Source organism: Malus domestica, chromosome 03 (assembly GCF_042453785.1).
Source record: "Malus domestica chromosome 03, GDT2T_hap1".
Lineage (NCBI taxonomy): Eukaryota > Viridiplantae > Streptophyta > Magnoliopsida > Rosales > Rosaceae > Malus > Malus domestica.
In genome coordinates this window covers 31,392,919-31,415,636 of record NC_091663.1, presented here as the reverse complement: position 1 = coordinate 31,415,636, position 22,718 = coordinate 31,392,919, and the positions used below count along the sequence as shown (strand labels likewise).

Below are 22,718 nucleotides of genomic sequence, written 5' to 3'. Positions count from 1 at the left end.
TCGGATATATAAGAAAACGACTAAAAATGCGATGTCGTTATTTTTTTCTCGCATCGCATACTTGTGTTTCCCGGCGGCGGCAGCAGCAGCAGCAGAAGAAAGAAGATGAAAAAGAACCCTAAACAGCAGCAGCAGCTTCAACTGAACCCCAACTGGGCTCAGCTCCAACAGAAGCTCAAGAGTCATGGCTCAACAACAACAACAATCTTAGGTACCTAACATAAAAAAAAAGAACTTCCCTTTTTCTTGGGTTTTCTGAAAACAGCATAAAAGCAAAGATTTTTAATTTTTGAGAATTTGATTATCAGGGAAGCGGAAAGAGAGGCTGGATGTGGAGTTGAATGACGATTCTCCATCTCGTATCAATCCTCTCGATCCAGTTAATGATGATTCCAGGTGATTATTTGAACGTGTTTATGCTTTGATGGTGTGTTTGGTTGCTGAGAAAATGCAGGAAAACGTAAAAGAACAGAACTTTCAACTGTTTTTTAGGCGTTTATTTGGGTTTTGTTTAAATGTGAATTCCGCGGACAACTAATGTTTTTGGGTTGGTTGGGAATTGGGAGGTGCAATTTTCTTCTTTTTGTTTAGGAAAATGGGGGAATTGTTTCGGATTGTCTTCGCAATCACCCCGTTTAATTTTGTACTAGTTCATCTCCATTAGACTTTTAGAAAGATCTCGAAAGCTATACCTTGTAGTTTCGTTATCATCTTAAATGCCAAAATCTCATTGACATAGAATGGAATCCTATTTGTGAAATTTTGAACCGCGCAAGGGTTTTAATTTTAGGATAATGCTAGGGAACATTTAATCTTTTGTTTCTCTCTATCCTTTCATCGGAAAATAGACATGTTTACTAGAATGAAACTGCAAGTAACTACATCACGAATTTGATATTGGTTTCCTATGTGCGAAATCTAGAGGCTCCTTTCGTTTCTCTAACTTTAAGTGGTCATAGCACTGAACTTACGAGGTATTCACCATTTGACAGCTTGACAGATGAAGTAGCCATGGATTGTGAAATGGTTGGTGTCGGTCAAGGAAACAAAAGCGCCCTTGGACGCATTACGCTGGTATTTATTTGTTCCTTTTCTTTCACTCCTCTTTTTCTGTCATGTTGTAGTTGGTATTATCTTATGCTTGGTATTTTAAATTGTTAGAATCACTGATTTCTGATGTACGGATTTATGGCAGGTAAATAAGTGGGGAAATGTTGTATATGATGAATTTGTTCGCCCAGTAGAACGTGTTGTTGATTTTCGTACTCAAATAAGTGGCATTCGTCCCCGAGACTTGAGAAAAGGTTGACTTTTGTTTGTATTTATGCTGCAATTTGTAATATACTGAATGCAGATGTTTTTCACTAAAACTCGTGTTTGAAATTCTAAATTGTTGGCATCCTTTTTAAATGGCTATTTTATGTCATCATCTTTGTTACAGTGATAGAAAATCATTCTTATAGAACGTCTCATGCATCTTTGTTATCTACAGCAAAGGATTTTCGAATTGTTCAGAAAAAAGTGGCAGAGTTGATTAAAGGGAGAATTCTCGTGGGCCATGCATTGCGCAATGATCTTAAGGTATCTGGCCGTCTAATATAGTGGTGTAGAGAATAATGTCTGATTCTTTCATCTGACAATTTGACTTAAACAGGCATTGCTTTTAAGTCATCCCAAGGGGGACATCAGGGATACATTAGAGTATGAACCTTTTATGAGGTAATTTTTTCTTTCTTTAAAAATTAAAATTGGCCGATCGTCTTGAAATACTATGAGGTGTCCTCATGATATCTGTGGTTGGTGAAGCAGGGGGGAAGGGTCTAGAAGGGCGCTTCGGCATCTTGCAGCAGAGTTTCTTGATGTGAAGATCCAAAATGGAGAGCACTGCCCTGTTAGTATTTTGATTCTTTATTGATGATTATTGACCGTTTTCTTAATACAGTTCACACAGAAATTTGTTTTCTTATTGCAATATCCTTACAACATCTTAAGCATTAGGATATCGATTTTAAAACCTCCATGGAATTGTGACAAGGCTTATCAGAATTCAAAGGGGACAATGCTATACAACCCAACCTCTTGTCCCAACATTTCCTTCCCAACTTAGATGACATGCTCATATTGGGTTTTGACCAATTGTTCTTTTAATTCAATTGTGTAGAATGAGTTAGCATTTTCATACCATTTGAGCAGGGACAGATACTTTCATCTCAAAGGAAACTCGATTTTCCTGCAAAGTGCTCTGGCCATGTATCTCAATCAGTGCCACGAGCCATTGGGTGGTCCAAGGAAAAGTTGATGAATGCATGATCCTTGAAAATTTTGATATTCATTTCTATCTTATATATAAATATTCCTTTTAAAATTTAGTTTCCTTCAAAAAAGAACTCATATTATTACCTGTTTTGGGTGCCATAGTGGTTGTAGTTTATTCTTCGTTCTTGATGTATTTCAGGGTTTATATTCATTAATTTCTCATGCGAGAGATACAGTTTCTTCCTGAGATTTAAAATTAATTGTTCATATCTTGCTGTTGCTGCATATTATTTTTCATAACAGCTTTTCACGAACTTAGAACGTTGCAAATGATGTAGGAATACTTTTGTCTAACTCGGATATTGTTTCAGATTGAAGATGCGCGTGCTGCAATGGTGCTTTATCAGAAAAACAGAAAAGCATGGGAAAAGATGGTTAAAGATCAAATTAAGCTCAAACAAAAGCAGAAAAAACGCAAGCCCAAAAAGAAGCGGACGGAGGGAGATGATTTGGAAACGGACCATGCAGAACCAGCATCCTAGTTATTGACTCTGTGTTTACAACAGGAAGCTGGGTATGCAAACTAAGCTCAATTCACAAGGCACAGATCCCATATGGTCAGAATGAAGAACAAAATCGATGGATTATGAGACACAAATTCCTTCATCAAACAGAGCTACTCTGGTCTCACGACGTCTTGGTGGTTAACTTTCCAATTGGTCAAAAAAATTTGTTTCATCGCCTTTTTTCTCCATCGTGGAAAACTTCCATTGTTCTCAGCTGAATTATTCGTTATATGTTATCTTAAGGTGAAAAACAGGATACATGTAAAATCATTGCTTGTATGCACAATTTTGACCCCTTAAACTGATTTATTAGTGAAACATTGATCAGTTAAGTCTTCATCAAAGGAAATGATTGCAAGGTAGAATTGCGGACAGCCCCCTTTCTGTTACTTTTGTGGAACTTTCGGGATGCTACGGTGATCGTATACCAAACCAATCACGTAGTGCAACGTGAGAAAGTTATTAATGAAGCACTTAAATTATTGAGGAGCAAATCCAACTATACACCAAAAATAAAACCAGCAGAGTGATTTGGAGCAATATGTGCATCCCAACTTTGAATAAGGATCCTCACCGGATCCTGAGGATCTTTTAATTGTAAATCGTACGGTTAATTTTCGTTAAATACTATTTATATTCAATTTTAAATAAAAAATTTAAAATGATTACTGACAGTATAATCTACAATGATGGACACGATTAAAGGATCCGGACCTACTCTAGTTTTGGAAACCCATGCCCTACTCAAGGTATACTTTTAACGTTTTTATTTTATTTTTGAGAAACCAAAATAACATTATTAGAGGGAAAAATCCCGGGAACACCCAAGGCCCTTAGAGTCAAATAAAAAAGCATCAGAAGTAGCTTGAGGTGCACATCCCACCCAGACATGAAAATTCTCTAAACCGTGCTCACAAGAGGTGATGACATCAACTAAAAAATTAGCTTCCCTAAAAATATGATTCCAGGAAATAGATTCAAAAGAAGAGGCCAACCATTTAATGTCTTCAATGATAGCCCTAATACGCTAAAGAATGCTGCACTTTCCGAAGATTGCCTCAATGACAATCTTCGAATCCCCTTCAATCTTGACCTTCTTTAAACCTCGAGATTGTGCCATCTGAAGAGCATCCCTAGCGGCCAAGGCCTCATCAACAGTGATTGTGTTAAGAGCATCCCTAGCGGCCAAGGCCTCATCAACAGTGATTGTGTTATGACCCAGCTTCCTTGACCCCTTCACAAGAGATCGACCGTGATGATTTCTAATAATAAAACCTGCAGAAGCATAGGTACCTACAGCAACAGGTATGCTTTTAACGTTGAACAAACTAATTTATACAGGACAATATATTATTAGATATATTTGGCTTTCTCTTTAAAAATAAAAAGTATTTCTTACGTGGCAAAAGCCGCAAGCATGCCTATATAAATAGAAACAAGCCCTTATTTTTTCCCGCAGGAAATAAATATAGCGTGTTTTGTGGAGCAATCGTACGATTCAGCAGTGCGTCGTCTCACTCCCAGGTACCAATCCTTCTTTCTCCCTCCTCAAAATCCGTTCTAGGGTTCGTAATTTTAGGGTTTCTTTAATTCAATTCACACATAATTCTCAGCTGCTGTCAAAATTTGGGGTCTTTTCTTCCTTCATCGTTTCTCTGACTTCAATTTTGTTTCTTTCACTGTAAATTTTCTAGGGTTCTTCACCCCCTTTAGAATTTTTCTATTTTTATTTCGTGCAGTGCGAAATTTGTGATTTGGGTAGCATGTTTTCTGCTGTAAAAATTCGTTCTTGATATAAATTAACAAGAAGCACTTTTCTTTCAATTCAAATTTTCAATGGTGTTTGGTGATTATGTCTTGTTTGAAGACCACTTATCATCACAACCCTCAACAGATTTTTAGGGCCTTAATATCTTCGGAGACTCCGTAGTCTCCTACTCCTTGTACTTGTCATGCATTGCAAATTTCGCATCATTCCGGTAAACATTTTACCAGAAATAGTTTAACCCTCTCTACGCGTACCCGGCGCACCCTTGCACAGACGGAGTTTGTGTAATTGTTAATTGGATCATGTTTCTTAAAATGATAGTGGGGATTCAACATCTATGTATGTGGAGTGCTCAGGTGATCAGGTTGCTGTATGTTTTTGTTAGTATCTTTTATGCGAACTAACTGGTGTAATTATGATGATGGGACAGAAATTTGTTGAGAAATGGGCAAGAGAAAGGCCAAGGCTAAGCCTGCAGCTAGGAAGCGAACGGACAAGCTGGATACAGTTTTCTGTTGCCCTTTCTGCAACCATGGGAGCAGTGTTGAGTGCCGCATGTAAGTTTCATTTATCTGTTTTCTCCCCAGTTTTGGTATATATATCTTTTTAGGACGTTGAGTTCTGCTGGTTTCATTTATGGTAAGAGAATTGTGGTCTCTCATAAATGGTGTGAGAAATTGATGTATGTCATTGTGGATAATGGGTCACTGTATTACATTTCCTTTTCCATTTGTGTGTTCCGTTTACGAACTAGCATCTGATTGGGTAGCGTACTTGCACATGTATTTTTCTCTCATTTTGTCTTGAGTTGAAATAAAGTAAGTTATTTGGTTTCAGTGACATGAAAAACTTGATTGGCGAGGCTATCTGTTGCATTTGCCAAGAGAATTTCAGCACAACCGTCACAGGTATGTCAAATACTTTACTCTTGTCTTAATTTACTATTGATGCGTAGTGTTAGTATAACAGGATGGAAAGATCATTGATTCATTATCATATAAATATTGGATGTAGCAATTAATACTGCATACAAGATGTAGGGAGGAATAGGTAAATAATTCAAAATGGAAATATGTTTCTGAACAGACTTGTGAATGTTTTGATCACAAGGTATGGATTGTTATGGTATATGGACAGAAAAGGACGGCATTAGGAGATTTGGGGATAATTCGATTAGAAATTTTAATTCGATTGTCTATCAACCTCACATTGGTAAACTAGATAGAAAGTTTCTTTAGGTTGTAGAAAAAAGTAATATACTCTGATTTTATCTGATTATTTTGTTTAGAACTTCTTTTGTTCTTTCATATAGTGACCGCCACTTCCATATGTATTCGTAATTACTGATCTTTCTTTGGTTTGTTTATGCAGCTTTGACCGAACCAATAGACATGTAAGTAGAAATTGATGTGAATTTGTTCATATTATTTTACAGCTAGCAGGTTAATTGAAATTAGTTTCTCTTTACCTTTACCTGTTTTTGCTTGACCATAATTTTTTTTATTACAGATACAGCGAATGGATAGATGAATGCGAAAGGGTCAACACTGTTGATGATGATGGTGCTTAGGTGGAAAGTTCAGTCGTATTGCAAAGGAAAGAGAGCGCTGGAAAGTATGTGCCCTTGTTCCAATTAAGTACTGACGAACCTTATTTGTGCGTTGGTTGTGAACGTAGTAGTTTTGAACCTCGTAGGCAAATGTAGATTGATATCATTCTGTATTTTTTCTTCTTGAGTGGGCATATATAAATACATGTACTGTAACATAATCTGAATGTTATAAGATAATGGAATAACTGAGGTATTGTGTTGCTCTCCGTTCTCTTCAATTTACCTGTTTTTATGCTTTTTGATTATTTACTTGTCTATGTACAAAGATCCTGGCTGTGTATTATACGAAGGATAAACAACCTCCCGCCCTCCCCCGCCCCGTTAATCGCATACCTTCGACTTTAGAGGTATGAGAAGATATGAGATGTATTTATTTCTGTTTATACTCTTTTGTTGTCAGTATTCACGGAAATGAGAATCATATCCATTCCTCGTATGTAAACATGCTGCGATAGATACTTGCTGGAAGTAGATATCGATTGCGAGCACTACTTACCTGCTTGGGGAAGATTTGCAAATGACATTTTTCAGTTTGAAAGTAACCCTTGCCCCAAATAAAGTTGAAATAATAAGATTTACCAAAAAACCTAGCCATATATAATATGTGGGTTGGGAATATAATTGGTCCGGTTTGGTTTTTTATTTGGGTTGCGATAATATGATCAAAATTTTCAGTATGGTCCGATTTGGTTCCCCAATCCATCAGAACCACTTACCGGAATTGTTAATAGTACGGTTTTGTTAGAGTTCGTTTTTCTTCCATTTCTTTCTTTACTGCATTTTGAAGAAAGTAATTCTGAGAATTGAGTTTTTACGGTAAGTGTTGAGAATTGAGTTTTTTTTTTTTTTTTTTTTTTAGTATATCGATACTTTTACATTAGGGGGAGTGAAAGTTCAGCTAAACCACACAATGGGCAGTCTGATTTGATAGTGAATTCGCCATCCACGAGATTCGAATCTAATATCCCTCACTTCTAAGCGAAGAGGAAGTGATATAGAAAATGAACGGCTGATATTAAAATAAAAAATTTAAAAATTATGAAAGTTAAATTTAACAACTAAAATATTTGTAAACATAAATGTTGTGTTACGTAGCATAAAAGTCATATCCCAAAAACCCCAATACTAGGAAAAAAGCTAAAAGGGCCTTGCCCCAAAGTTTGATTTTTTGGGCTTCAAAATCACACAACTCAATCCAAAAGGCCAACCTCTCTCTCTCTCAGTCTCTCTCCCTCTAAATTTCGGTAACGTTTGTTTCTTTTCCCAGAATTTGCGAGGATAAATGGTTGGGAATTGTCTGTGGCCTGACACTCACATTACGCATTTTTCGAAAACCCAACTCTCCTGTCTCCGTCTCTAAAATAAACACACAAATTTGAAGTTCTCTCTTGCTCGTTTGAGTTCCGAACGCAGAGAGAGAGAGAGAGAGCTGCCATGGGTAGGCCTCCCAGCAACGGAGGCCCTACCTTCCGCTTCGTCCAGTCTGAGGTACCTTCTCTTCTCCTTCTTCTTGTTCTTCTTGTTCTTCAATTTTATTCCTCTCTTGACGATTTTGTTGATTTGGATTGCTGTTTGTGCTTGGGAATCTGCTGCATTTCGAAATTAGAGGTGGAGTCTTGATGGGTATTTGTTGGTTTTTTTATTCTTTTGTTTTGTGCGTGTTCTAAATTTTGAATTGAAGTTGGATTTTTTGAAAGCAGGGTATTTCAAATTTTGTGTATTTGTAAGTAGAAAGTGTCCAAATTTGAACTAAGAGTCGTGATTCTTAGATGGGTTTGTTAGATTTCAGGTTTTTATTTTTTATTTATTTTTGGCGTGTGCTTTTGATTCCTGTTTTGGGTTTTTCGTGATGTTACCACAGTTTTTTTCTTGGAACATTAAAAGTTTTGAACATTCGGAATTCAGTTGATCGATCTTCGTATTCTTGAAAAATATTGTTAAACTCTGTTTGATAAAGCTTTTCGTGGTATAATTCATACGGATCGGATGGCTTTGTCTTGCTGATATGTCTGTCAATAATGCCTTTGTGTTGACAATGTTGTCGGTTTGTAGTTGGATTTGGCGGGCTCTTTCCATGCGCGTTCCCCACGCTTTAGATACTTAATAGAAATATTTAAATGAAATGGGCATAGCTTCGGAAATCATGCATCTTTTCACAACTGTATTGCTGTTTAACAAAAAGCACAGGTGGAAAATGAAAGCATCCCTTGGTGATCCCATTGCATTTGAAGGGTTTGGGATCGAAGATTTAGAGTACATCTCAAATAAAACTTTTGTGCCTTTTTTGAATCTAATTGGAATCTGCTAATGGTGTCTGCATGGTAGGACCAAAGTCCAGCTTGGGTTGAATAACCGTTATTGGTGTTAGTTTACCATAATGAGAGCTCTGTATTAGTTAAAAGCATAAAATATAGTTCTTTTCCATTTTCCGTAAGATTGTCTTTGGATGTCAATACTGTTGAACAGATAATCATATCTTTCCTCCACACAATCGAATGTTTAAATGCTCTAAAATCAGTTGCTGGAATTACAACATATGCAATGTAGGTATAGAAGTCCTTATTCATAAGGAATGGAGAATTCCTACGAAGGAAAATTTCATTTTTTAACTGGTCCTACCTGTTATGTATGCATATCCACATTCCACATGCATTTATGATTGGATTCTGACATTTTTTACTAATAGCCTCCAGTACGTGCTCCTGCCCGTGCAAAAGGCTTCCTTTATTGTCATTGTCCACGTGCGCGAAAGGCTTTCTTTATTATCTTTTTCCACGCGCACTGCGCGTATCTTGATAATGACTTTTGATGTGTTTTGAGTAGAACCTTTTTGGTGCTATATAGAAAGAAAGAATAATGCCAAGCAAAATCTAACGAATCCATCTATGATGAAATAATGAGAAATATGAAAACGTATAAAGAAACAGAATTAAGTCGTGAGTGCATGAAAGTGAATCTGAATGCTTTGCAGGACAAGTTTATAAACTAAATGGAGTAATATGGAATGCACAGTAAACGACTTAAACCACCAAAGAAGTCAAAGACTAAACCACCAAAGAAGTCGAAGACTATGTACCCGTTTTCATGTTTCATACCGGATTTAATTTTTGAAATTGGTGGTGCACTGGTGCTTGATCTTAGTCTTGTAGTAAACCCTGTTGCTGAAAATTAAGGCAACAAATTAAAATTTTGAAAAGCAAACATGGAGATTAAAGAAACGAACATCCTCTCAGTGGGTTATTGGTTGCAGTGCTTGATAAACATTTCTGAAGAACCAAAAATGAGTCTTATCAGGAGCTGTTGGGTAATTGCACTACATATAATACATTGTGGGTTACGGCACATTCTTATTTTTCTCTTTTTCCTCTGATGTTCTTATGTGTGTTGTTCAGATTTGCACATTCTGGTTTTCCTTTTTAATTTTGTTTATTTGTTGTTTATCTATTTTACAACAATACCCGTCGACACAAAAACCATTCTTCAGAGGATTATCATAGGATGATTACTGATTATTTTTCTTCAAGGTAGTTGCTATTTTAAACGTTAATGACAGCATGTACAAATTGGTGATAATTAGGTTACGGAGATGGAAGCTATTCTGCAACAATACAATAACACAATGCCATCACGTGAAGTGCTTATGGCCGTTGCGGATAAGTTCAGGTGTGCTTTGTTTTAGAATTTGAATAGATTATGTTCTCCTAAGCTTAAAAAATCTGAGACATTTTTCTTTGCTGTAGTGAATCACCGGAGCGAAAGGGCAAGATTACAGTACAAATGAAGCAAGTATGACAATTTCCATTGTAATTTTTTGTAAAGGAAAATCATTTAAATCTGCTTGTAATTTAGAGCCTGCTTTATTGGCTTTGAAATTGATTTGAAACAACATTTTAATTCTGTTTGTAATTTACAATCTTCATTGTATTTATAGGTTTGGAATTGGTTCCAAAATAGGCGATATGCTATTAGGGCAAAATCAAGCAAGGTTCTTGGTAAGTTAGACGTGTCACCTATGTCTCGCGATGATTCAGCTGCAGCAAGAAATGTTCCTCAAGGCCCTCAGCAGATTGCTGCTCCTGTACATGTTCCTTCTGGTAGGATGGAACCTATCTATTTTTAATTTAATATTCTTTCTCAATTTCCCTTGGGCATACTTTTCTGGTGGTATTATATGCTCATGTGACTTGTCGGACTGTTTGTTTTGTATCCTATATTAATGGTGTTTACTTGAATTTGTTTCTTTAATCATCTGTATGTGCCATAATATCTTGGACTTCCTCGTGGCTAGATTTGTGGTCAATTAACAACTTTGAAGCTTAATGTTCTAGAAATACGTTAAACTGTATATCCTAATAAAGCCATCTTTTGGTCTTTAAAGTATATAAGATGCTTCAGATATAACTTACTGTAATCATTTATGTTAACTGGTGTGTACGTTTGAGTTTATGCACATGCATGAATTGCCAAGGAGGGACATTGTAGGTTTTAGAAAAAGAATTACAGTCAAATTCTGATCAAGGAGGTTCAGTTTGAAGGTTTTAGAAAATGATTGCCTAACATATTTGACCATTGATAAGAGAAATTTCTCCCTGTACAAATGGTGTGCATCCACTTGTATGAAAGAAAAAGAGAAGAATAGTAATACTGCCGCAGTTTCTTTTACATTTGAAGATACATGAATTGTGAATAGGTACTAACCAATAAAGTAGGCATTTTGCTTTCAACTTTAGTTCTGTTAGGTATGAGTCATATCATATGACACATGAGGTGGCCTACATAATATCAACTCCCCAAATGATAACATATCATCTTTTTATAGCCCAGGATTAAAAGCAGAGAATATAAGGACGACTCCTTTCATTATCAATTTTTTCTTGCTGGTGCACACAAAGTGATTTGTATTTCGTTTCTTCTTCTTCACTTTAGAGGGAAACATATCTAATTCTTTGGTTGCATATTTGAAAGTATGTCTGAAGATCACTGCTGAATGAAAAACCTTACAAATTCTAGTTAGCAAGCAATAAAAGATTGCTATCATAAAAAAGTTTTCAGAGAAAGAACAAGATCATTAGCACATCATAGTTTTTGACATGAAGTACGGAGTTATTTCATGTGTGTAGATGCTTGTTTTACATCAATTTTGAATGAAAGGCGTTATAAGATAAAAAGAAAATTTGTCTTGGTTCAACCCAATGAAAAGTGTGTGCTGAAAATTTGTAGACATTATGCTGACGCCTAGAAGCTTTACCTGGTAAGGAACACTGCATACTTTTTTTGTTTTGATTGACAATAAGGTACCACATATTACCTTAGGCATCTGGTACAATTTGAGTGCCTTTCTATTATTTTCACTTCATTTGTGCATTCAAGTATATAGTCGACCCCACTTAGTGGGATAAGGCTTTGTTGTTGTTGTTATTGTTGTTGTTTGTGCATTCCAGTTTTCATGTGCAGTTTCATTTTCCCTTTATGATTTGAAATATAAATAGAAATAACAGAAGTTGGGAGTTGATAAGATAAAGATTTATGTATTTCCATTTTAATAAACATCACATACTTCAAAAATTGCATATCTAGCTCTGTATCTGTTGGCCTGGCAATGCATTTATACATTTTGAATGTCAGGTTGACGGTATATCAAAAAGTAGAAGAAATTTGCATACAACATCATCAACCAATTCTAAATCGTATGATTAGTATGCGCATTATTAACAAGAAACATGACAATTTGTTATTATTCAATTATTCTTGGCCATATCAGAAGTAACATAGACAATAGAATCCTGTTTAAAATGCCGCTTAATGTCCACAATAGAAACAGAAGCTGTAGAAGGGTGTTGCTTTGTATGTCCGTTTTTATCTATGTTTTAAGTATACATTGGATTTTTTCTTGCCCTTATTTCGTTTATTGACCAGTTCCAGGATCAGGAAAGGGTGCTTCTGAAAATGCTATCTTTGAATTTGAAGCTAAATCTGGGAGGGACGGTGCATGGTCAGTATCTCGTTTCTTTTATTTTTATGAGTTCTAGTTATCGACTTGTTAGTGTTTCTCTCCTTCCAATAACTAGACTCATAAGGGGATTATCATTATTCTTATGATTTCATTGTCTTTTGTGTTCAGGTATGATGTTGCAAACTTTTTATCTCATAAAAATTTGGAGACTGTTAATCCGGTAATTTTCTAAGCTCAGTTTCCTTCATTTACTGCAAGTTGTTAAAAAAGGACTTGAATATAGATTTTTATTATAATGTTATCCTCAAACATTTGCTTGAACTCAAATTGAACCGACCTTCAGTCCCATTAAATACTAGGACATCTGTTGTAAAATGAATCATGCTGGCTGTTTCAGGAAGTTCTGGTTCGGTTTGCTGGATTTGGACCAGAGGAGGATGAGTGGGTTAATGTACGAAAGCATGTCAGGCAGCGGTCTCTCCCATGTGAATCATCCGAGTGCGTTGCAGTTCTCCCCGGAGATCTCATACTATGCTTTCAGGTGGCATTTATGTCTAAAGTCTTCGAAAGAACCATATTAATGTTAAAAAGAAATTCAATGGCAGAAATTAAAAGTTAAGAGAAGTTATTTCTGATCAGTTATTGGGAATTGTATGGATTTGAATTTTTCAGGAAGGTAAAGAGCAGGCTTTGTACTTTGATGCCCATGTCCTTGATGCTCAAAGACGAAGACATGATGTAAGAGGATGTCGATGTAGGTTTCTAGTGCGCTATGTTCATGATCAGTCCGAGGTATAAGACTGCCTGTATATTTTCTTTTCCGTGTGTTTAGTCTCTCTCTCTCTCTCTCTCTCTCTCTCTCTCTCTCTCTCTCTCTCTCTCTCTCTCCTCGTGTTATTGCTTGAATTCATTTTAAAGTGTTAGTATACATCAATCCAACTTAGGTACTGACACAAGCAGCTGATGAAAAAGCTATGTGCTCCCTTAAATTAAACTTGAAGTTATAATGGGAAAGAAAATCATATGTTTTCTTGGCATGCTCTTATGCCGAATTATTATCATATTTAGTTCTTTTAATTACTGAAGGTACGTTCATTTGGTCACCAAACAGTTATTGTCCAAATGGGACACTGCATCCCCGAACAACAAGGGAACTTTTCGTTTGCACTTAATGTATCGGACACATTGACAGTAAATCCTTCTCCTGCAGTTTAACCTTTTTTAACGATACTGATTTCTGTAACCCTTTGTTTTTGGCTCTTAACATTCATTGTGCCAGGAAATTGTTCCACTGAGAAAGGTCTGCCGTCGGCCTGAAACAGATTACAGGTTGCAACAACTTCATGCTGTGAACGAGGCAATATCAGCGGAGCAGAAAAGTATGGAGCAATATATGGCGTCTGCTACTTCTGGCGAAATGATGCAAAAGCAGCAGAATGCCGTGCCCCCAACTTTTTATGTTACTGCTTCTTTACCTACCCAAACTACAACTCCAGAGTTGAGAAGATCTGAAATCAGCACCGTTGTTAGATCAGGGAATTCTAGTGCCACTCTAAGTAGTAGTACCGTAATCACAAGCGCGCCGGCTACGGTCGTGGCTCCCGGTGGCTCGGTCTCGACTGTGCCAAAGGGAAATTAGTAGGTTGCTTTTGACAAATTTGTGAGCCCCTTTTGTGTCAACACAGTTGTCATCGTGTGAGTTTCCCATGTATACTAATTTCTGAATGACAAGAATGGTTGGAAAGAACCACCCCAACTTTTGAACATTGCAATACCAACTTACGAATCTGTTGTAAAGTTGAATTTCTGTCTTCTTTTTCATCAATTTGTTTGTTGATGACGAGGCATGCGCGAGGCTCACTCTCTATTGAGAAATTAATTGTATTAATTAATTAAGAATTTGTTTCGTTCATGTTAGTGAATATTACTCACCGATAGATTAGTGAATATTACCCGAAATAACAAACAGAAATCTTGACAAGTGTGAATTACCCTTTGTAATTAGATGAGTTTAGCGTAAATATGTCGTTTTAATAAAAGCTAACAGAAACCACTTAATACTACGATCTAGTAATCCCTAGTAAATGAGAGGTCTTAATTTGATTCTAGGAAAACGTTATTATCCGAAACCCAAACAAATGTGGTCCCTACAAAATCCAACAGAACCATGGCGACAAGACGCACGGCGAAACATAACGACCGAAACCGCTCACCTTCTCTGCGGACCGAAACACAGACACGTCTCTCTCTCTCTCTCTCTCTCTCTCTCTCTCTCTCTCTCTCTCTATCTGTGATGTACTGATCTTCTGGCGACAAGACGCACTCGATTCACTTGCCACATTTACTTCACTTTCAAACATTAAAATCTCTCCTTCTCTCTCTCTGATGTACTGAGCTTTTGGGGTTTGATCTCAAAGCGACAATGCGAATTCTTCGGCCCCGCAGCTTCAGAGCCTCAGTCTCTGAATCCAATCACCACCTCAAGGTAAGGTTCCGGCGCTTCGTCACCAGCTGCAGAGCCGTGGTGCTGCCGCGCTTCGGCGGGCCGGAGGTTCTGGAGCTCCGGCCCGTTGTCCAAGTCCCTGATCTCAAGCCCCATGAGGTCCTTGTTCGCGCTCGCGCTGTCTCCATCAATCCCCTCGATACCAGAGTGAGTCAAATTTCACCTTTTTTTTCAAAACAAATTTTACCTCTTTTTTAGATTGATCCCATTTCTAAGTTCTGTTTGTTTGCCGAGAAAATGAGGGAAATGATAATTTGATTTTTTGCTCCTCTCTCCGTTTCGTTCCTCCAATTCCAACAACATCTTGAAAATTTGTAGCAATATAATGTAATGATTGTGTTCATTTGTAGCAATATAACTTGAAAATTTCAACAATAACTTGAAAATTTGTAGCTACACACACACGCACACACACACACGCACACTTTTCTAGTTATTCAGCTGCTTTTATAATGTAATGATGCTTCTGAGTGTGTTAGTGGTATGATTGTGTTCATTTGTCTGAATAATATACATTTGCAGATTAAATTTTTGATTAATTATATTAGGCTGATTAGTCTGAAGGATTAACTGTTACTTGGTGATGTATCAGTGACGAGATAGAAAGTCATTTTCGAACCCAAATATCATTTTTTTGCGTTCTATTGATTTAATTTGGTTACAGCTCTAATTTTAGTTCTTTAACGTCGAAAAATGTTGCCGATCTTTTTTACATTCAATTGCTTTTTCTGATTGTGACAAACAGCCGAGAGATGACTTGAGTGCCTCGATTCCAACTCACATAGAGTTCTTTGTTTTTATTTTTGTCGTACGGCTGAGGTTGCAGGTCATTAATATGGTTATACCATGCTACAAGATTATCTTTATATTCAGTGTTCTGGTTTTAATATTTGTTTTCAGATGCGATCTGGCTATGGTCGTTCCATATTTGGACCTCATCTACCTCTTATTTTGGGTCGTGATATTAGCGGTGATGTTGCAGCTGTGGGAGATTCAGTTCGAGGTTTGAGTGTGGGACAAGAAGTTTTTGGTGCATTGCATCCTACTGCTGTAAGGGGTACTTATGCTGACTATGCAATTCTTTCAGAAGAGGAACTTGCACCAAAACCAACATCAGTTACACACGTGGTAAATATTGTTGTAATTGGTTTACCAAAGAACTGTAGAATGTTACCCGTTTTGGATTTTAATGATTTGATTTCGCTCTAGTGTTCCATTATTCTTCATGCCATTGATTTTGTGTTAGCGGATGGATCAGTTTTTAGTTGCCCAGCTGATAGTTTAAAGGGTGCTAGAAATTTATAATTACCGTAAAATGTTTGCTTGTTCTTTTTTTTTTTTTTTTCATTTGATTACTTGTGAAATACTATTTGAAAGGTTTACTAGCTTCAAAACCCAGTGAAGAGGCAAGAGAGCAACCATTCAAATTTGAATTTTCCACCTTGCTCAGCAGAAAAAGAAGAAAAAACAGTTTTTTTTTCTTCTTTTTAGCTTAGATTGGTTAGATGAACTGGTGATATGGAATGGAAGTCAGAGTTAATCAAGATACAATTATTAAGAAGCACGTTGCTTTGTCGAAAAAATATCGAATCCTTGTAGGTTAACTAAGGTCTGAAAAGGGGAGGGTGCATATCGAATCCTTTGTTGAATATTTTTTTTATCTGTTTCTACTCCCATTGTTGTCTTTGTCGAAAAAATATTGAAAGTGGTGATTTGTGAAATTCCATGCATGATGCAATATGAACATAATATGTCATGTTATCAATTCTTTCATGATTTCTGTATACGTTAGGAATTCATGGTGATATGTAGATGAGAGTTTTTAAATTCACATTCGTTTATTGCTGTCTGACAACTCAATTTGGCTTTATCTTACTCTGTGATTCTAGGAAGCTAGTGCCATTCCTTTTGCTTCTCTGACTGCTTGGCGAGCTCTCATAAGTACTGCTAGGATAGCTGAGGGGTATGTTAGTATATCTCGGATATTAACTTCCTTCCCTTGATGTATCATGATTCTTCTGTTAAAACTGTTGTCATTTTCTTTCTTTTTTTCGATTGCAAAAGCTGTTGTCGTTTTCACATGGGGTTGTGTTTGTTCTAATCTTCTTTTGTTCATCTTTTCCTAGTTAACAGTATAATAGAAGATTGTCTTTGTCCTGATGTTTCTTTCAGTAATGAAATTTGTTTTACTTTACTAGAGATATTGAACTTTTCTGTCCAAAATTTTACCATCTTCCCAGCATTTTTTAGGTAAAAGCTATAAAATAAAGTACGACATTTATTTTTGATGCTATGTCTTTGCGAAACACGGATTGAGAGGCAGCTTAAGCTTTATAAGGTTTCAGCTGGATAGTTGTACTGTTGATAGTTGCCATGGCCGAAGCTTGTAGAGATTTGATTATTGTATCTTATCTTGGTGGAAGCTGTCATTAACAATTTTGCATCCTTTGGTTATTGCATCTTATCTCTACAGCCAACGGCTGTTAGTTGTGGGTGGTGGAGGAGCTGTAGGTTTGGCCGCAATTCAGATTTCAGTAGCCAGAGGCTGCCAGGTTACAACTACATGTGGAAAGCAAAGTATAGATCGAGTATTGGCAGCCGGTGCTGAGCAGGCTGTTGACTATACTGCTGAGGTGATGATGTAATCAACTATTACCTAGCTTTTTTTTTATTTCATCTCATGAGCTGAGTGAAACTCATTTAGAAATCATATGGGTATTAAAATCAAGATTGATTTCTTCCTTTAGTTAACGTGTTTAATTTACAGAACATCGAATTCACAATAAAGGGGAAGTTTGATGCTGTATTGGATACCATTGGTGGTCCAGAGACCGAAAGAATATGCATAAACCTTTTAAAGAGAGGTGGGCACTACATGACACTTCAGGTAGGAGATGGGAACTGTACTTCTCTCAAAGGGACGTTTGATGTTTCCCTTCAGAGTATTTCCACAAATGCTCATAAGGCTTTTTATCCTCGTTTTCTTGTAGGGTGACGCCGCATCTTTGGCTGATAGTTATGGGATAGCTATTGGGCTTCCTGCTGCTACAGCTGTTTTACTGAAGAAACAGATTCAGTACCGGTATTCTCACAGAATAGGTAAATCCTACATTTCTTTTCGGTACATGTTTCATCATGCTCCATACTTTAAGCTCATTGTTTGTATAGTGACATCTGATGTCCTAAACGCATGTTCTAATATTACCCTTATCATGCCTAAATATATGTTTGCAATCGGTTTGTATAGCAATATTAGGTTATACAGTCGGTAAAAACTTCTTGCATTTGAACAATAGGTGTTCATTCATTAATGTTTGCAAAAGGTACCCATGGAAGCGTATGGAAAGTGTCGAAGGCATCTTTAGGTTGTTATTTACACAGGTTGTATTTTTTTCTATTGATGGTGCAGAGTACTGGTGGACTTATATGAGAGCCGACTCAGAAGGGTTGGATGAGATTCGGAGGCTGTCCGAGGCCGGAAAGTTGAATATTCCAGTGGAGAAAACATTTCCCATCACTCAAGTGATAGAGGCGCACGAGGCAAAGGAGAAGAAGCAGATCCATGGGAAAATAGTGCTCGAACTCGACTGAAGAAAATTACCTAGCCTGTACTGGTTTTGCCGGTACACTTCGACCATTTACCGCTCTATTTGGCTTTAGCATCTTCCTCGGTTATACTTTTACCATTTGTTTGGAGCATCTTAGGCCTTCTCAATGCAATAAAAACTGGAAGTTGACTTGTGCAGGAGTTGCAAGTTTGAGTTGGAAAGATTTTTTTTACCCGGTTCCCAATATGTAAATGTTTGAGAATGTTGTGTTAGATCTTTGATTGTGATTAGAATGCATCTCCTAACGACTTAATACTTAGAATAAAATCCAACTTGTTCCATGCATTTCCTGGTGTCACCGAGCTCTTTTGTAATAAGATCCAACATCTAATAATAAGTGGTTAATAACAATATTGGTAATGTTGGTTGTGACTCTGCATAGACATATAAAATGTATCATGATATCAGAGTATATAATTCTTTCAATACGTCATGAACCCGAGTTATTAAGCTCGAGCATGCTTCTTGATGTTGGGCTTTCGAAAAGATATGTTAGGCCATATTTTAATATTTTAATGAACAGTACATGACCATATTTGCCTCCGTCTCCAACCGAAGGCCAAAGGGCCAAAGGGCTCGTTTTAGCCCTGTCACAAAAAACCTTCTCCAACCGAGAGCCAAAGGGCCATAGGGCCAAACATAATTTATTATTTAAAAACTACAACTAAAATGTTGTTTAAGTTTCATGTTGTATAATTTTTATGTTGGTTAATGTTATTTAATGTTGTTTCATATTACTTAATTTAATTTAATGTTGTATAATGGCTTAAGAAGTTATAGGAAAAAAATAGAATTTAAAAAAAATATGAAACAAATTTTGTCAAACAGAAGTGTAGACATCGAAATTGCAATGAAATAAATGTTCACCAACGCATTAAAATTTTGACGTGTCAAGGCATACATGGCATATGCCACGTGTCATACAAATTGTACACATGGTGTGTGACTCAACAAAATAAAAAGAAATACCCTTGGAGGATTACACAAGTTTTTCTTCTCATTTTGGGCAATGACAAGGCAAGCACATTTCAATCCATTGAAGATCAAAACAAGGTTTTCTTCTCATTTTGGGCAATGACAAAGCATGCGCATATCAAGTTTAAAATGATATTAAGTGGAAAATTAGGCCATAAAATTACCACTTCAAGTTTAAAATTGTATTAAGTGGGAAATTAGGCAATGGTGCTTGGAAAAGAAAAAAATATTTTGTGGTGGTGATTCATTCTCAAAGCCTATAAATAGGCTTCTACATCAAGGTATCATGAACCAATTCACAAATACATTTCTCTACTCCCAAAATGGAAGAGAATACTCCCCACACATCCAAAATCCTTGAAGCTTTGAAACTCTAAAGCTCTCAAGAAAATCCCGAAGGATCAAGAAAACCCTCTTCGTTCTTCGTCAAATCCTCCTTCAAGATCAAAGCCCCAACGGCCCTTGAAGAACTTCCTCCTTCAAGATCAAGCCACAAAGGCCATTGAAGAACTTCCACCAATTCAAGATCAAGCCTCGACGACCCTTGAAGAAAGTGCTCATCGTTCATCCTAAGATCAAGCCTCAATGGCCCTTTGGATCAACAACATCAACAAATCCGCACAATCATTCTTCAAGATCAAGCCCAAAAGCCCTTGAAGATCCGTTCATCACCATTATTCAAGATCAAGCCTCAACGGCCCTTGAAGAAACACTCATCCTCAAGATCAAGCCCCAACGGCTCCTTGAAGATCCGCTCAAATCCACCTTCAAAGATCAAGCCCACGGCCCCTTGAAGAAACTTCCAACAATTCATCCAAGATCAAGCCTCGACGGCCCTTGGATCAACGAAACATCCACAAATCAATACCTTACGGAGATCAAATCAGATGATCAAATTTGAGAGAGAGTGTAACCCAAAATCATCAAACACAAATATTATTTTATGCACGTTGTTCTTGTCTCTTTCGTTTCAGAAATTTTCCGTGTTCACAAGAAGTTATAGGAAAAAAAATGGAATTTAAAAAAAATATGAAACAAATTTTGTGAAATAGAAGTTATAGGAAAAAAATGGAATTTAAAAAAACAATATGAAATAAATTTTGTGAAATAGAAGTTATAGGAAAAAAAACGGAATTTAAAAAACAATATGAAATAAATTTTGTGAAAAAAAAATGGAATTTAAAAAAACAATATGAAATAAATTTTGTGAAATAGAAGTTATAGGAAAAAAAATGGAATTTAAAAAACAATATGAAATAAATTTTGTGAAAAAAAAAATGGAATTTAAAAAAACAATATGAAATAAATTTTGTGAAATAGAAGTTATAGGAAAAAAATGGAATTTAAAAAACAATATGAAATAAATTTTGTGAAATAGAAGTTATAGGGAAAAAAAATATGAAACAAATTTTGTGAAATAGAAGTTATAGGAAAAAAATGGAATTCAAAAAAAAAATGAACCAAATTTTGTGAAATAGAAGTTATAGGAAAAAATAGAAGTTATATGAAAAATTTTGTAAATAAAAAAAAAATAATAATGTAAAAAAAAAAAATCAAATAAAATGCAACGGCTAGTAGCCGTTTCATTTGAATTTCTTTTTAAAAAATCCTGTCGGTTGTAACCGACAGGAATACACAATTATTTAGTATATTAAATAATAACATGTATTCCTGTCGGTTATAACCGACAGGAATAACAAAACTATAAGGCCATCTCCAACCGAAGGGTCCAGAGGGCCAGATGGCCGAAAATAGCCCTAAAACCATCTCCAACCGAGGGCTAGGCCAGAGGGCTCGGGAATCTGGGAGGGCCCCACGGGATCGGAGAGGGCTGGCTGCTTTCGGCCAGCCAGCCAGCCCCGAGCTGGCTATTTTTTTTTAATGTTTCTCATTTCTGTCGGTTATAACCGACAGAAATAATATAATATACATTATTTCTGTCGGTTATAACCGACAGAAATAACAATTTGAATTTAAACTTCCAATGGCTAGCGCCACTAGCCGTTGTAAACCCTTTTTTTTTTTTTTTATGAATTTAAACCTTTTTTTTTTCTTATTTTTTTCTATAACTTCCTATAACTACTATTTTACAAAATTTGTTTCAATTTTTTTTTAATTCTATTTTTTTCCTATAACTTATATTTTACAAAATTTGGTTCATATTTTTTTTCATATAACTTCTATTTTACAAAATTTGTTTCATATTTTTTTTTAATTCCATTTTTTTCCTATAACTTCTATTTCACAAAATTTGTTTCATATTTTTTTTAAATTCTATTTTTTTCCTATAACTTCCTAAGCCATTATACAACATTAAATTAAATTAGGTAACATGAAACAACATTAAACAATATGAAACAACATTAAATAACATTAACCAACATAAAAATTATACAACACTAACCAACATGATTTTTAAATAAAATTAAGTTGTAGCTTTTAAATAATAAATTATGTTTGGCCCTATGGCCCTTTAGCCCTCGGTTGGAGACGATTTTTTGTGACAGGGCTAAAACGAGCCCTCTGGCCCTCTGGCCCTCGGTTGGAGACGGAGACAAATATGGCCCTATACTGTTCATTAAAATATTAATATCTTGGGGAATCTTGGAGGGCCAGAGGGCTAAAACGAGCCATCTGGCCAGCCCTCGGTTAGAGATGGCCTAAAAAAAAAAAATAGCCAGCCCTTTGGCCCTTTAAAATTCGGTGGGATCCTCCCAGATTCTCGAGCCCTCTGGCCTAGCCCTCGGTTGAAGACGGTTTTAGCGCTATTTTCGACCCTCTGACCCTCTGGACCCTTCGGTTGGAGATGACTTAGCTTCAATTGCACGATGGGCACGGGTTGCTTCTATGCGCTTCTCTATGCGAAGCGTGAGACTATATTACATTTGACGACAGATTGTTGACCACGCTCTACCATCGTGCGTGGGTCAACGGATTTTCCACTATGGTAAATGATAATCGATATTGGCATTTCAAAAATCTCATTTTGTATTCTAAATTTTATATATTTGGAAAAAAAAATACACTTATGAGGAATGTAAAATGAAAATTTTGAAGTGCCAATAATACTTCTATATTAAATTAAGCTTGATAATGGTGATGATTATGATGATGACAGTAATCGTTTCGGTCACGTGCGCTGCCTTTGGATTCTTATCTGTTTTTCACGACCCGCCATGTGATCTCGATTTCAGAAAAGGCCCACCTTTTTGGCATCTAATATCAAGATTGCCCCTGCGTCCTTGTCATCTAGCTGCTGAGGGAAGGCAAGAAAAACGGCCTGAAGTAGTGAGAAAAAAATGGAGTGAAATTGGTGATTTGATATTTCCAAGACCCACCTGTCTCTCTCTCTCTCTCCCTCCCTTCTTTTTATTTTTACTTTACTTTTACCGGAAAGGGATCATTTTCGGACAAGGATTGTTTGCCTTTCACTTCCTGTGCTTTTTTCGTGCCCTTCTGTTTTGTTTAGTCACGGTT

At 36.4% G+C, this 22,718-nt stretch overlaps 4 protein-coding genes across 8 annotated transcripts; all 4 read left to right on the top strand.

The window, feature by feature from the left end:
* Positions 1-3,187, top strand: LOC103430774 (uncharacterized). The gene is made up of 8 exons (XM_008368920.4): positions 1-211; positions 309-396; positions 993-1,074; positions 1,196-1,304; positions 1,493-1,581; positions 1,655-1,719; positions 1,810-1,891; positions 2,628-3,187. The coding sequence occupies exons 1-8, from the start codon at positions 106-108 to the stop codon at positions 2,796-2,798; spliced, it is 792 nt and encodes a 263-aa protein (XP_008367142.3). The 5' UTR covers positions 1-105; the 3' UTR covers positions 2,799-3,187.
* A 1,019-nt stretch (positions 3,188-4,206) lies between these two features.
* On the top strand, positions 4,207-6,405 carry LOC103407998 (transcription elongation factor 1 homolog). 2 transcript variants are annotated; one of them, XM_008346871.4, is made up of 5 exons: positions 4,207-4,346; positions 5,021-5,147; positions 5,428-5,498; positions 5,962-5,983; positions 6,100-6,405. In XM_008346871.4, exons 2-5 carry the CDS (start codon positions 5,035-5,037, stop codon positions 6,158-6,160), a joined length of 267 nt encoding a protein of 88 aa, XP_008345093.1. In that variant the 5' UTR covers positions 4,207-4,346; positions 5,021-5,034; the 3' UTR covers positions 6,161-6,405. The 2 variants fall into 2 exon arrangements, with proteins under 2 accessions (XP_008345093.1, XP_070674558.1); XM_070818457.1 differs by having other exon boundaries at positions 4,223-4,347; positions 5,017-5,147.
* Positions 6,406-7,448: 1,043 nt separating this feature from the next.
* LOC103419037 (protein SAWADEE HOMEODOMAIN HOMOLOG 2-like) lies at positions 7,449-13,958 on the top strand. 4 transcript variants are annotated; one of them, XM_008357161.4, is made up of 9 exons: positions 7,449-7,690; positions 9,780-9,865; positions 9,943-9,988; positions 10,134-10,296; positions 12,119-12,194; positions 12,324-12,375; positions 12,553-12,696; positions 12,828-12,947; positions 13,435-13,958. In XM_008357161.4, the coding sequence occupies exons 1-9, from the start codon at positions 7,637-7,639 to the stop codon at positions 13,792-13,794; spliced, it is 1,101 nt and encodes a 366-aa protein (XP_008355383.3). In that variant the 5' UTR covers positions 7,449-7,636; the 3' UTR covers positions 13,795-13,958. The 4 variants fall into 4 exon arrangements, with proteins under 4 accessions (XP_008355383.3, XP_017183250.3, XP_070674556.1 ...); XM_017327761.3 differs by having other exon boundaries at positions 7,478-7,690; positions 13,423-13,958; XM_070818455.1 differs by having other exon boundaries at positions 7,478-7,690; positions 13,242-13,462.
* A 379-nt stretch (positions 13,959-14,337) lies between these two features.
* Positions 14,338-18,551, top strand: LOC103419038 (uncharacterized). The gene is made up of 7 exons (XM_008357163.4): positions 14,338-14,805; positions 15,559-15,786; positions 16,548-16,621; positions 17,132-17,291; positions 17,426-17,545; positions 17,649-17,757; positions 18,068-18,551. Exons 1-7 carry the CDS (start codon positions 14,578-14,580, stop codon positions 18,247-18,249), a joined length of 1,101 nt encoding a protein of 366 aa, XP_008355385.3. The 5' UTR covers positions 14,338-14,577; the 3' UTR covers positions 18,250-18,551.
* The last annotated feature ends 4,167 nt before the right edge of the window (positions 18,552-22,718 follow it).